This window comes from Corythoichthys intestinalis, chromosome 9, assembly GCF_030265065.1.
Source record: "Corythoichthys intestinalis isolate RoL2023-P3 chromosome 9, ASM3026506v1, whole genome shotgun sequence".
In the NCBI taxonomy this organism is placed as follows: domain Eukaryota; kingdom Metazoa; phylum Chordata; class Actinopteri; order Syngnathiformes; family Syngnathidae; genus Corythoichthys; species Corythoichthys intestinalis.
The window spans coordinates 36,019,788-36,035,057 of record NC_080403.1 but is presented as its reverse complement, the minus strand read 5'-3'; the positions used below and the strand labels follow the sequence as shown (position 1 = coordinate 36,035,057).

General features: G+C 40.3%; 1 protein-coding gene across 1 annotated transcript; it reads right to left on the bottom strand.

The window, feature by feature from the left end:
• Window positions 1-1,419: 1,419 nt before the first annotated feature.
• Window positions 1,420-14,968, bottom strand: LOC130922289 (inositol hexakisphosphate kinase 2-like). The gene is made up of 5 exons (XM_057846972.1): window positions 14,283-14,968; window positions 9,809-10,037; window positions 8,293-8,477; window positions 5,240-5,415; window positions 1,420-3,977 (listed from the first exon to the last, which is right to left on the bottom strand). Exons 1-5 carry the CDS (start codon window positions 14,542-14,544, stop codon window positions 3,357-3,359), a joined length of 1,473 nt encoding a protein of 490 aa, XP_057702955.1. The 5' UTR covers window positions 14,545-14,968; the 3' UTR covers window positions 1,420-3,356.
• Between the last annotated feature and the right edge of the window lie 302 nt (window positions 14,969-15,270).

Genomic DNA, 15,270 nt, shown 5'->3' with positions numbered 1-15,270 from the left:
GTGGCCTACATGACTCAAAATGTGATGTCCACCCACCTACTGTAGGTGGACACTAAGTCTCAACTATAATTCTTCCCCCAATATAATTATATTATTATTTTTGTATTAATAAGCATGATTTTTTAAATTGTGTTTATGAATAAATCAATTAATACACTGTCAAAAAAACAAAACCAAAAATAAAATATAATTTAAAAAAAAAAAAAAAAAAAAAAAAAAGAATTACGTTGGTTATGGCCCACAATAACACTCTAAAGTTGATGAATATTATAAATAAAATAAAAATAAAAAACATTATTATACAAATCATTTTTTCCCCATTTTAAATATAAAGAATGTTGCTTTGTGATGTCATTTTCAACTTTAAAAAGTCCAGCTCCACATGTAGTAGTAATGCACTCTAGGGTTGACATTAACTTTGATCTTAGCATACTACTTAGCATAACCGAGGCCGGTGTTCTGACGAATGGGTATCCCGGTCGAATTGATATCCAAAGCGCTACTGAGCATGCGCACGACAACCACGCTCCTCCAGGGGTGATCACATGTTAAATGTCTATGCCTGCCTACAACTGGCCCTGAGCATATCTGAGGATTGATGCTGCTCTGTGTAAAACCTCATCTGCTTGTGTGTTTGTGTGCGTCTCAGACTGGTTAGAGGCGACCAGGACTGGCTGAAGATGATGCTCATCCTGCCGTCATTCTGTCTGACAGAACCTCTGTTTCACAGTGATTACATCACCCTTTTCTGAGCAGAAAAGAGGATTGTGCATCTTTAGCCACAGCTAAAAAGAATACACCTATTTACAGTAGTACCTAAAATGTTATATTTTTAATGATGTGTCAACTCTTCCACGAGTCATGATGAGTTTAATTTTAATGAGGAGCATGCAAAGTGATGCATAATTCTACATGCCCGTTCACCTCCAATTTTAATTTTATCCATGCAAGTAAAAAGAACACATTTTTTCATTTGAATGTAATGTTTTTGTCATAATTTAACTGGAAATAAATTAAAAACCTTTTACTTAAAAATGATTTGTGTGTATTGGAAAAAGTACATAAAACCCAAATATGATCCATTTTCTATTCTACACATTTAGTTTTCTTTAGTCACTGTTTAAAAATGTAAACGCTAGATACATTAAAAATATATAATGAAACCGATCCATACTTCCACCTCATCTTGAAAGGACGTGCGCTATCATGTGCCAGGTTGACCCGCTCACTGACTTGTATTAAATTGCAATGTCATATTTTCCATTTGCGGTGATATTAATGGTTCTTCCCTAATGCATTCACACTTTCTAACCTCATACATACCGCTGGCTTTAAACTCTGCATTGGGACCCAAACATGGAATACGATAGCATCAAAATTATATTTGACTCTGACCAAACAAGCATGAACAAATAAACGTTAGCACAAACCAAAGACTTTAATTCTTTCCCATCGACAAAACAAACAAACAGATATGCAACAATGATGTATCCAAACATGTCATGTAACAATACTAATGAATATCATTATTGTAATAACATGGAATGTAGTACTCTCCCTTTATACTTTTGAAGAAATTGCTTATTCAATGGGACTTGTCTAATAAATAAATAAGTCTCTCACTTCTTTCTCTGATATTTATCAATATAGTCTTTGTAGTCTTCTCTTTGCATACAAATACAGTAGAACTCATAAGCTTGTCTCGACACACACTCACCACAGCTGTTTGAGTGCATGTACAGTTTGTGTGCAAAAGTCTTTAGGCTCTCTTTGGAAATGGAAACAATTCTCTAGCATTCTTTTGCAAGTCCGCCTTTTTTGAGTCTTGTTAAAGCGCAAGGACAAATGCGACATCTGCTGTGTTACGCAAACCCAACAACGGACAACGGGACAAAACATAGCGAAGCACCAACAAACAAGAAGGGGACCTTGCTAGTGTAGTCCAGTTAGCATTGAACGTTCAGACATATGCTGTATTCGTAATCATTTCTACTAGGTGAGGGCACAACATACACGTATTTGTGTGTGCCATTTAAAATGATCCAATTTGCTCACTTGCCAGTGATGTATGATGACAGGCCGAAGAAATAAAATGGTCGCCACTAGATAGCGCAAGGTACATAAGCAACTTATGTATTGATGCCTTTTTTTGGTCTTAAAATATTACACAAAAAAGCAGTATTACTTAAGTAATTTTGAATTTACTTACACAATATATCAATTAAAAATTCCAATATAATTGCAAAAGAAATGTTATTTTCTATATGTGTTTGACGATTTACTGTCATCCAGATCATGATAATCTGCCAATGTTGGGTCGAGGCAACTGGATTCTTAGTTCATAAGAATGGTTGGTTCATACTGCTTACTTCTGCATACTGCATACTTCTTGGTTCATACTGCACAAATCCGATTTTTCGTGTTTTTCCGACTCAAGTCTTGATGGTCTAAATGTGCCAAGTCGCATAGAACTGGACAATCTCATATCCGATCTGGGTCACTTTCGTATGTGGTTTAGATCCGATGTGTGCCAAATTTCCCAGAATTTTGCGGCGATCTGAACTGTCAAGTCTCCCAAATTCATGCGGCAATTACGTCAGTAAAGAGCAAGAGTGGCAGGCAGGATGGCAGCGATGTAGCTGTGCATTAGTGTTAGCGCCTAACTTGATTTCGGCTATTACACAGGAGGCGGGCTTGACCACAGTCATAAAAATAAAATAAAATCAAGAAAAGGATAAGCCTGATAATGCTAGATTTTCTTTCTGTGCACCAAATGAGCAATATTTCAATATTGCTTACATGGCCGACTCAGGGCGTCATGCACGCACAGTGCGTGTATGCGTTCTATCAATCCATATAAACTTTGTATACAAGACTAAACGGGGATCATTATTTGTGTTATTTGTGTCCTCTTTTTGAAAATCGAAATATGATCACCCTGGAATGCCAGCATGTGTAGTTACTTGTTTTGATGTTTCTGCGCATGTGTCGGACTGCGAATGACTGCGCATGCATAATACTTGAATGAGCTCAATTGACAAAGGCAGTCTGAACAGGCATCCCAAAAAAACAGATATGATAAAATTTCGGAATTGTGAATTAAGACCTGCAGTATGAACATCGCCTTAGCGCCTGTTTAATACGTTTCTTTCCCCTTGTTTTCAGAAATGTTCCAAAAATGCTTAGATTGTTATGCTATCAGGCTAACATTATGTGCCCTAGCTCAGATTCAGAAACCCTTCATGAGTATACTCTCACTACATATTTGAATAGCACTGCGAAATAGTCATCTGGATAGAGAATGATTCTGAACACAGCATTGGTGACTGGCGAGCTTCTCCCAAAGCATTGAGCACCTAGCCCGAACTGTGGTTCTCCAGCTCGGAGATAATGTTGATCAGATTCTGCAGGCCAAAGATGTATCCCGTATCCTGGCCCTCATGGACCACGCTGTCCTCGCGGTAATGTCTGCAGGTGGTGTGGGCAAAGTCTATCATCCGCACATCCACTACTGGGCTGCGTGGAGCCATGCGGGACGGGCAGCCGCTGCCGCTACTGGTATAACTGATGCTGTCCTCGGCAGAAATGGAAGGACCATGGGGAAAACCGAGTGCACCCGCTACCCCTATGTCTTCCTCCTCATCCGCTTCTGCTTCCGCAACATCATCCTCTTCATCCTCTTCCTCTTCGTCTTCTTCAGAGAGCCCGCCCTCGGTGCGTCGGCGCGTGTGCTTTCGGTGGGGGGCTCCATCGTAGATGATGAGTAGAGAGCTGGAGTAGAAGCGGTATGATTCGCAGGCCTCGAGAGCGGCCTGCATGTCCCGGAGCCGGCGCAGCACCGGAGACAGCAGTTCGTGACGCAGGCGCCGTCCACTATGGAAGAACTGGACCAAAGCTTCCTTGAAGTCTGACAGGGTGAGTTTACGGCCGTGGTACTTGTTCATGAACATCAGTTGGTCCGTGTCAGACTGATACACCTGGTAGGATAAACAAAATCATGGTGCTTTTTGAAATTGTATGCAGCACAATCATCATGCATACATACTGTACAAATATGAATACCATGCAAAAGTTAAAACAACAGTCTCAACCAGGGCAAGCATTTGTGCTAAATGTATTAATACAAGAGTCTTCAGCATAATCTGAACAAAATGTTGTTTTTCTTCAGAGGGAGTTTCCCAAGCTTCCGCTGACTGTTGCTTGATTATGTGAGGTTCAGCTGGTAGGCCTTGTTTGTTAAGCGTATTGAATTTTAAAAAACAAAAGGAAAAAAACAGCAAATTGTCTCCATTTGAGCTATAAATTGAAATCTTCTGCTTTTGAGCTACAACGGACACCAGTCACCATAGTCAATCATTTGCATTACAATATTTTACCAATCACAATTTATATATCAATATCTTATATCTTATATATTAATAATAAATAAAGTACCGTAATTTTCGGCGCACCTGACTATAAGCCGCCAACCATCAAATTTGACACGAAAACGGCATTTGTTCATAGATAAGCTGCACAGGACTATAAGTCGCAGCTGTCCTCACTGCATTATGGGATATTTACACCAAAAGATATTAACTGGTAACACTTTATTTGACAGCGGCATCGTAAGACTAGGGTTTTTCATGACATCAAATGAACCACCATGAAGCTTTGAACCAATTGGCTGCAAAGTTTAATTGCTTCAAGGAGCTTCATTTGGCCATCACTGCTCCCTTAGGGTAGACAGTCAACCTCTGCTGCCACTTGCTCTCAACACTTTTGTCGTCCAACTTGCCTCCTAGCATGCATTGCAACGCTACAGTAAATAATGGAGGTCATTTTGTATCATCTGGCAAATTATCTCATTTTTGAATGGATGTAAAAGATCCGAGCTGGACATAAATGGGGTTACATAATTTGACACTTAATGACATCTGTCATAAGCATTCATTAAGGCCCACGATAATGTCATTTCATAATTATGACAGTTTTATGGCGGTGTTATGATGCCGCTATCAAATTAAGTGTTACCTATTATTCCAAATAAATCAATAAGCCACACTGGACTATAAGGCCCAAGATTCAAAGTGAAGGTAAAAAGTAGCGGTTTATCGTCTGAAAATTACAGTAATACAAATGATTACCATATCATTATTACAGTACACTATATGTCAAAAAGGAACTTTAATATATTTGCGATAATTGAGAGAGAACATAAGGTACTTTGTGGGGCTTTTGTGTTTTTATATGTAGGTACCTGCATGCCGCACAGTCGAACTCCTATCGACGCCGAAGTGCTCTGCTGGCACTTGCGGATCTGAACGGCCTTTTTCTCTTCTGAGGCGTCATCTCCGTGCTGGCGCGTGCCCATCTTTAAGTCCAACACGCATGGCACAGTGTGCTGCCACGTGAGGTTCTCCAACAGGATAAATTCTGGCACCATGAGTCAAGGAAAAGTGTGAAGAAACTGTGGTGTGAATTTCACACAATGATCAGTAAAACAAACAATATATTATTTTGTTTAGTTCCAGAGACTCAGATTTATTATTAATTGTTTGGCCGCCATTGATGGAAAATGAATTGGCCATCAATAGGCGTCAATGGCACTGAAACGTGATCATCTTTTTTTTTTTTTTTTTACTAACTACCACAACACATACTTCTTAAATACAATACATGTACCATAATTTTGGGACAAAAGTCGCTACATTTTTCCGTCATTTTGAATCCTGTGGCCTGTTGTTCAGTGGAGCTTATTTGTTGATTTATTTGGGTTCATAGGTAACACTTTATTTGACAGTGGCATCATACAGTAAGACTGCCATAAGACCATCATGACATGACACAATTAATGGGCATTAATTAATGCATATGAGAGATGTCATTAAGTGTCATCCGGCAAATTATGTCACTAACTCAATTTATGTCCAACTTTACATCTGTAACGCTGCAATGCATGCTAGGAGGCATGTTGGACGAAAACAGTGTTGACATCAGGTGGCAGCAGAGGTTGACTGTCTCCATCAAGGGAGTAGTGATGGCCAAATGGAGCTTCTTGAAGTAATGATGCTTTGCAGCCAATGGGTTCAAGGCTACATGGTGGTTCATTTGGTCTTATGACAGTCTTATGAGGTTGCTGTCAAATAACAAGTTACTAGATACCATAACTGGCATGAAACAACTGGAACAGTAACTGAAGAAATAATTAGCACAGAACATGAATTTTGATTGTTATTTACATCTGTAGTGCTGCAATGCATGCTAGGAGGCATGTTGGACGAAAACAGAGTTGAAAGCAGTTGGCAGCAGAGGTTGACTGTCTACCTTAGGGTATCAGGGATGACCAAATGAAGCTTTTTTAAAGCAATGAAGCTTTGCAGTCAATTGGTTCAAATGATAGTTCATTTGGTCTTGGACAGTTTTAAGATGCCGCTGTCAAATAAAGTGTTATCAATTAATATCTTTTGGTGTAAATATCCCATAATACAGTGAGGACAGCTGTGGCTTATAGTTCGGTGCGGCTTATCTATGACCAAATGCCATTTTCATGTAAAAAATTAGGTGGGTAGCGGCTTATAGTCAAATGCGCTTTATAGTCCGAAAATTACTGTACTACGTATATGGGTAATGAGTTATAAATTTAATGAAAAATCCAGTGGCACCACCAGTGGGTGGCCAGGGGTGGCCATGGCCACCCCCTATAAATTGGTTGGCCACCCTACTGGCCACCCTGCTTGCCAGTATATCGTTAGATTGTTGTAGCATCAGTTATGCATTTCATCCCGAATTAATGCATTTTCTTTGTTTTGTTAAATGTAGGGCTGTCAAATTTATCGCGTTAACGGGCGGTAATTATTTTTTTTAACTTAATCACGTGAAAATATTTATTGCAATTAACGCATTCGCTGTACGACTCATTCACGCATTGCTGCAAACAGCCTACAATGGCACCGTTTTACTTATATACAGAGATAAGAGGCAGTGTCAAGTGAGTGGAGTAGATACATGCATTCATTGGGGCCGTGCTTTTAATTGGCAAAAGCTTTGTCATCTCTCCCACAGCAACTATAAATATTGTGGGAAGCAACGTGGAGAAGAATGACAGGACTTGATCTTTTTCTTAACACCCTGTAGTGTACCCAACGCAGAGAAGATATAGCATTTGCAGCCACCACACACAGTCCTGGTTGCACCACTTCCCATCATGCATTTGGGCAGAACAGTTAAGTCGCTACAGTATCATTTACTGAAAGCTCAACAAATACACTAGATGGCAATATTTAGTCACAATATACAAACTCACATTTTTATAAGTCTTTCTATCCGTGGATCCCTTTAACAGAAAGAATGTTAATAATGTTAATGCCATCTTGTGGATTTATTGTTATAATAAACAAATACAGTGCTTATGTACAGTATGTTGAATGTATATATCCGTCTTGTGTCTTATCTTTCCATTCCAACAATAATTTACAGAAAAATATGGCATATTTTAGAGATAGTTTGAATTGCGATTAATTACGATTAATTAATTTTTAAGCTGTGATTAACTCGATTAAAAATTTTAATCGTTTGACAGCCCTAGTTAAATGTACACCTTATGCCTAATATATACATAACACAATAAAACAGAATTGTTGTGGAACTCAAAATGTTGACTGGACAGTTATGGACTATGCATATTAAATCATTAGTAACATCAAATATTACACAATACACCAAAGTATATCAGTAGCTGTGTCCTTAAGTCTTTCTGACAGTTTTCCCCTGACCTTTTTACTGCAATGATATAATGAAAACCTGAAATTATAGCTTTTAGTTTTGGCCAACCCAAGATTTTAAGTGGCCCCATCTGGCCACCCCTATGAAAAATTTCTGGAGGCACCACTGGAAAAATCACTTCACAAATGTAATGAAACAAACTTAGAAAGAATAGAAATGATAAATTTAGAGAATGCTGTCTTCAGTTTTATGTGTATGAATTTGGTCTTCTTGTATCTTACGGAGTCAATTTACTTGCTAAAAAAAAAACAATCTTTGATTTTTAGCTTCTTGAGACATGTGCACAGCCATGACTCTTTAATGTTGTGTCTCGTGTCAGTGACAAGGTCATAACAATCCATGAAGGGTGCAATTTAGTAAGGTGACACCAAGGGACGTAGACATTGCTTGATGGATATTGTGTTAGACAGCAGGCCTCAGGTCTTCACCAAGCCATTGTGTGTATGCTATAAAAAGCGGTCTGTCACGTGCCATTTCATTAACACATTTGTCATTTGTGACATTGTGCCGCTGGTATAAAAAGGATACTGTGTTGATTGCGGTGCTTGGCGTTGTCCTTCATCCTTTGCAGGTGCTGCTGGTGACACTTGAGGCTCCAAGGGTTGTGTTTGAGCTGCGGGACAGCATTACTGTGGCTGCGCTCCAGGCGGTAGTACAGAACCTCAGCCTGCTGAAGCCACTCCAATTCCATGTCTTCCTGTAGCTTGAGAACACTGGATAGAGGAGGAGAAATACTCTTCAGCATAATTTTAATCACTTCAAAAATATACAGTGATATTTCATGAAATACATGACACGCTAAAGAGTTCAAGAGTCTAAGTCTCTTTCACACACGGTTCCTGGGAATTCGCTGCATCAGCATTGTAAAATGAGACCTGGCATTTATCTGTTTTTGCCTTTTAAGCGGAACTCGAAGCAGCGGGCAGCTGTGTGCTCTCTCACATAGTGACATATGTCATCCTACAATCAGATGAGTCACTGCATCGTCTGGTGAGGCAGACTTGTCAGCAAGTGTTAATTGCTTTCAACACAATAAAACAAGTCATAGATGTACTTCACACACCAGTCCCTGCATGTCATTAGAACCTTACACATTGGTGGCATTCTATTATCTGTTACCAGTCAGAGTGAACCCCCACATATTTACGATCAGTATTCACAAATTCACCCATTTGTAGCTTTTTTTCTTTTCTTTTAAAGGCGCCCATACAGTATTATTTGTGGAATTCATCATTCATTCATTCATTCATATTCCATGCCGCTTTTCCTCACGAGGGTCGCGGAGGTGCTGGAGCCTATCCCAGCTAACTACGGGCAGTAGGCAGGGGGAATTCATCAAATGCATAATATTTTTTTTGTGCTACATCCCATTCTATAAAATTATTACTGTAGCACCATGCCGTGCTATCACTGTGCCTGTTAGGTTTTGTGTTGGTTTTCTCGTAGTGTGACTTGTCCCTGTGATTGCCCATTGATTTCACCTGTTGTGCCTCCTCCTAGTGTATCCTCCAACCTGCATCCTCCTGTGCTCACCTGTTCCTCGATGTGTCGTTACCCCTTGTCTGTGTGTGTATATAAGCTCCAAGTTTCTTTTCACTCCTTGTTGCGTCATTGTCAATGTCCATGTGCACGTCCGAACCTGTTCTCGTCAGTTTTCTCCAAGCCCTCGTGTTCGCCTCAGTAAGTTTTTAATACCCACCCTTTTGTTAGTGACCTGAATTTTGTTTGCTGCGTTTTTTGGGATCTCCACATTATTTGTTGATACTTTGTTTTTTGCTTGCCTTAATTAAATCATTTTTGCACCGTCTACCTGCCTCGCCTCCCTTTCCCTGCATTTGGGTCCACACACCACCTCCTGCCCGCGTTTTCCCTGACAGTGCCAAGGAACAATGTTAAAGTGATTTGACACTTTTCATGGAGCTAGTGTTCAGTTATGAAGCCTTTTTTGCTGTAGGCTCTACGTGTAAAGTGTTCATTTGGAGTGGTGAATGTATTATCTGCCACCTGAAAATAACAACAACAATAATAAATTCTTGCTTTTCACCTCTTGTCTTTGCGTGAGTGGCGGCTTCGTCCCTCTTTGCTGAGGTTTTCACTTTCCACAAGCGGCGAGGATGTCACGACATTGCCCCACTTTAGCATCTTGCTCTTTGGCTCGCTATCGGTCGAGGGGTCCTTGTTCTCCAAGTCAGCCGCCGGGTCGCTGTGGAGGGGGTATGCGATGAGGCAGAGGTTCCCTTCTTCATCCTCCTCAAAGCTTACAGACACTACACCTGAAAGAAGGTGAGTACAATGTCATGCCAGTCAGTGGTACTGTAAATACTAGGCATTTATATTAAGGCTGTCAAACGATTAAAATTTTTAATCGAGTTAATTACACCTTAAACATTAATTAATCGTAATTAATCACAATTCAAACCATCTATAAAATATGCCATATTTTTCTGTAAATTATTCTTGGAATGGAAAGATAAGACACAAGACGGCTATACATTCAACATACGGTACATAAGTACTGTATTTGTCTATTATAACATTAAATCAACCAGATGGCATTAACATTATTAACATTCAAAGACTTGTAGTTCTTAAAAGATAAATTTTAGTGCAAGTTATAGAAATTTTATATTAAAACCTCTCAATGTTTTCGTTTTATTAAAATTTGTAAAAATTTCAATCAAAAAATAATCTAGTAGCTCGCCATTGTTGATGTCAATAATTACACTATGCTCACTCATGGTACTAACCCATAAAATCAGTTGGACCCAAGCGCCAGCAGAGGGCGCCAAACACCATAAAACAAGTAACAAGCGGACATTACACTGTACTGTACATTTTAATCCGTTTGAGCGGGGCAAGTGCGTTAATTGCGTCAAATATTTTAACGTGATTAATTTAAAAAAATAATTACCGCCCGTCAACGCGATAATTTTGACAGCCCTAATTTATATTCAATAAATGTAATAACAATGTTGATACAAGAACAAATGGAAGACAGAAATCTTCTTGACATGTGCCGATTACCAGTTTCAAGGTATACCATGGTATGAAAATGTTAAGGTTTCAAAACCGCAAAAATTTTCCGTCACGCCATCCTTAAGGTATTAGCTATTTTTTATGTCCAGAAAATGCTGGGGAAAATCCCCTGCTTGAAGCTGCAAGGCTCAACCCTCCCGTCGGTTGTTGCTTAGTGACAGTGAGTTAGTTGTGCTACACGATGGCTGGAGGAGGTGAAACGCTTGAACTTTTTCCCCTATTGAAGAAAATAAAATCGCTGGTATGGGAATACTTCGGCTTCAGAAAAGTTACAGGCGGCAGCGGCTTGGAGGAGGAGGGCCAACCGACATGTAAAACATGTTTGCGGAGAGTGGCTGCCGAGGAGGCAATATCTCCAATATGATTTCGCATACATACAAAATTAAAGTTTGGTAAAAACTGTCATGAACGTTTCCCACCAGCTACGAGAGTTAGCTCCAGCGTGTTTAGTGTGTCTAGAGGTGGTAAAATAGGCAGTTTTTTTTTCTCTCTGGCAAGTGTCTGTGTTGAGAAAAAGTGTGTGTATAATGTATACATGATACGAATCATACGCACGTGCTTTTAATGGAAAATAATTCAATTATTTTTGTTCTGAGGGTAATAATGTTGAGCTGTGGCTGTGGGTTTAGGCTCACCTAGAGGACTCCATTTATTTTAATTCTATTTAGAATATTTGTTGGTTTTTTTTCATATATTTTAACTGACATTATGCTTATATTGCTATTTGCTAATATGTTTTTATAAATAAAAAATCCTTTTCATTGGGAAAAAGTTTTTTTAAAAACCCAGATATCTCAAAGTAACATTTTTTTTAGCTGTAATTGCAATACCGTGAAACTGTGATATTTTTGCCAAAGGTTATCATACCATCAGAATCTCATACCGTCACATGCCTACTCTAGACAATTGAAAAAGTTGAGTCCAAACACATAAGACAGCAAATTACAAAAGTGACATTAGAATACCATTTATTCCCACAGCACACACAGGCTTTCAATACGCAGAATAGACATAATGTGTACCAAACGGAAAACATTTTTACTGCAAAACAGTAAATACTGTAAAAGAAATTCTAAACTTTCCCAATATTCCCTCTTTGCAAAGATGCAAACATGGTAAATTTGAAGGGTAGAGAGCGACAGAGAAAGAACGTGAGAATGAAGATAAGGTGGCAAAGATGCTGACGGAGAACCAACCAATGCTGGCAGAGCAACAAAACAGACGAAAAAGATAAGTTGGATTTTTTCCCACCCTTTTTTTCTCGTGTAATTCCATTTTTTTTTTTTAACATAAAAATGAAAATACAGCTTATAGAGGGGACTTTGACATTATATACAGTGCTGGCCAAAAGTATTGGCACTCCTGAAATTCTGTCAAATAATGCTCAATTTCTCCCAGCAAATGATTGCAGTTACAAATGATTTGGTAGTAATATCTTCATTTATTTTGCTTGCAATGAAAAAACACAAAAGAGAATGAAAAAAAACAAAAACTAAATCATTATCATTTTACACAAAACTCCAAAAATGAGCCGGACAAAATTATTGGCACCCATAGCCTAATACTTGGTAGCACAACCTTTAGACAAAATAACTGCGAACAACCGCTTCCGGTATCCAATAATGAGTTTATTACAATGCTCTGCTGGAATTTTAGACCATTCTTCTTTGGCCAACTGCTCCAGGTCTCTGAGATTTGAAGGGTGCCTTCACCAAACTACCATTTTCAGATCTGTCCACAGGTGTTCTATGGGATTCAGGTCTGGACTCATTGCTGGCCACTTTAGAAGTCTCCAGTGCTTTCTCTCAAACCATTTTCTAGTGCTTTTGAGTGTGTTTTGGGTCATTGTCCTGCTGGAAGACCCATGACCTCTGAGGGAGACCCAGCTTTCTCACACTGGGCCCTACATTATGCAGCAAAATTTGTTAGTAGTCTTCAGACTTCATTATGCCATGCACACAGTCAAGCAGTCCAGTGCCAAAGGAAGCAAAGCAACCCCAAAACATCAGGCAACCTCCGCCATGTTTTCTTTGAAGGCCTCGTTTTTTCCCCCCTGTAAACTCTATGTTGATGCCTTTTCCCAAAAAGCTGTACTTTTGTCTCATCTGACCAGAGAACATTCTTCCAAAACGTTTTTGGCTTTATCAAGTAAGTTTTGGCAAACTCCAGCCTGACTTTTTTATGTCTCTGAGTCAGAAGTGGGGTCTTCCAGGGGTTCCAGTCCCTTTTCATTCAGACGCCGACAGATAGTACGGGTTGACACTGTTGTACCCTCGGACTACAGGACTTCTTAAACTTGTTTGGCTGTTAGTCGAGGTTCTTTACCCAACATCCACACAATCTTTCATTGATATCTCTCGTCAATTTTTCTTTTACGTCCACATCTAGGGAGGTTAGTCACAGTGCGTGGGCTTTACACTTATTGATGACACTGCGCATGGTAGACACTGGAACACTAAGGTCTTTGGACTTGTATCCTCGATATTGCCCATGCTTTCTCACCATTTTGCTTCTCAAGTCCTCAGACAGTTCTGTGGCCTTTTTTCTTTTCTCCATGCTCAATGTGGTACACACAAGGACACAGGATAGAGGTTGAGTCAACTTTAATCCATTTTAACTGGCTTCAAGTGTGATTTAGTTATTGCCACCACCTGTTATGTGCCACAGGTAAGTAACAGGTGCCGTTAATTACACAAATTAGAGAAGCATCAGATGATTTTTCAAAGGGTGCCAATACTTTTGTCCGGCCCATTTTTGGAGTTTTGTATAAAATGACAATGATTTAATTTTTTTTCCCGATTCCCTTTTGTGTTTTTTTCATTGCAAGCAAAATAAATGAAAATATTACTACCAAAGCATTTGTAATTGCAATCATTTTGTGGGAGAAATTGAGCAGTATCTGACAGAATTGCAGGTGTGCCAGTACTTTTGGCCTGCAGTGCATATAATTTCTCTTGATGGGGGTACAAACAATGACAGCTGTAGTGGCCCTGAGGCATGTAGAAGCGTATGACAAATAGGACACATAGAGAAGAAAGCTTAAAATAATTCTTATTAGCTGTCTGTTCAAACTGGCAAAGCTTGTTCAGGGTGCGGAACAAATTGTGGTTTCATGTAGGCTGATTTGCTCAACCAGTCCTACAGTATTCTGGATGCATGCAAATGTTACAGATCAGAAATCCAATCAGATGTTATGCGCTTACGCTCAGGTTTTGTGACTCCCCTAGTAACACAGAGGCATTTCGTATCCATTTCATGTGCAAGTTGACACATAGTAGCCTACCAGCCTCTGCTTGCTCATCTGACTTACCTGTGCATACCTCCAACTCAACACAAACGGGACATCATGTCCCATTTGTATGTGGCATGATTTCTTTGATTCAGCGCCCTCCTGTGGTCTTATGTCAAAATTCTTTCCGCTTTGCAGCAGTAAACAAAACGCACCACAAAACACATGCCAAGAAGCCGAGTGACAGGTTTACCTCTGTACTGGGGAGTGAACCTTCTCATCTCAGCAGGTAGACTCTTGTAGAACTGATGCTCGCGGGGGATGAGAGGCTTGCAGATGGTCTGCTCTCCAAAGCGTAGGACGCAGGAATGCCCCCCCACCTGGTGGATGAAGGGCTCAAGTATGACCCCTTTGTCCATGTAGCACTGCGGGTGCTGCTGTTGCTGCTGCATCTTCTGCTTCTGGATCTCTGCATCCTTGGCTCGCTGGGCCTGAGCCTCGATAGCCGGACTCATCCTCCTCGGGCCCTGACCACACTTCGGCGGGCATTAGCCTCCTCACGCACGCACAAACAATGCGGTGGGGGGCTGCGACGTGCACACGGTGCACTCACGCACTGCGGATGTGCACAGAAACGGCGCAGTCCTGTGGATGGTTATGCAGGCTAGGTAGCGTTATTGTCTCCTGAGGCCGTTGCCGTGCAGATGACCTGCTTCTCTTGAGCAGTCGAGAATGATGCTCATCAAAATAAAACGAGGAGGTGGAAGTAGATGAGAACAGGATAAAACTGCTCAGATTTTATTAACTATAAATTCTTGGTTGCTTCCTCTTCTTGTATGGCATGAAAGAGAGATTAATAAGCGGACTGATCACGTTTGAGACTCCGAGGAAGGATGAAGGCTCTCTGACAGCAAAGGCTGTGCTCACCACTTGAAAGCTGTCGCCAGTTTGACACAGGCCGCGCCCCTTCTAGAGAAAGCAGCCAATCAGGAGCGTCCAAAGCAAGTGGTTGTGTGGCAACCCCTGTGCGGAATGAGAGAGAGAGAGAGCAAGAGGAAGAAGGAAAGACTGTTATGAGGGGGAAGGGAGCAAGAGGAAGAATAACAAGAGTGGAGGAGTGAGGCCAAACTCAGCTGTGACAGGGTTTGAAGAGCCTGACAGGGGCCAAGCAACAGTTCCTAAATTAACCCTTTTAGGGACAGTGGTCATCACTAGGAGTGGCAACCTCTTGGTACCTCAAG

Excerpts from the sequence above, each read along its gene's own strand:
- LOC130922289 (XM_057846972.1), bottom strand. The coding sequence starts at position 14,544 with ATGAGTCCGGCTATCGAGGCTCAGGCCCAGCGAGCCAAGGATGCAGAG. Across the intron at positions 10,038-14,282 it reads GTTCACTCCCCAGTACAGAG|GTGTAGTGTCTGTAAGCTTT; the intron begins GTAAACCTGTCA and ends ACCTTCTTTCAG. Across the intron at positions 3,978-5,239 it reads TTCGACTGTGCGGCATGCAG|GTGTATCAGTCTGACACGGA; the intron begins GTACCTACATAT and ends TTATCCTACCAG.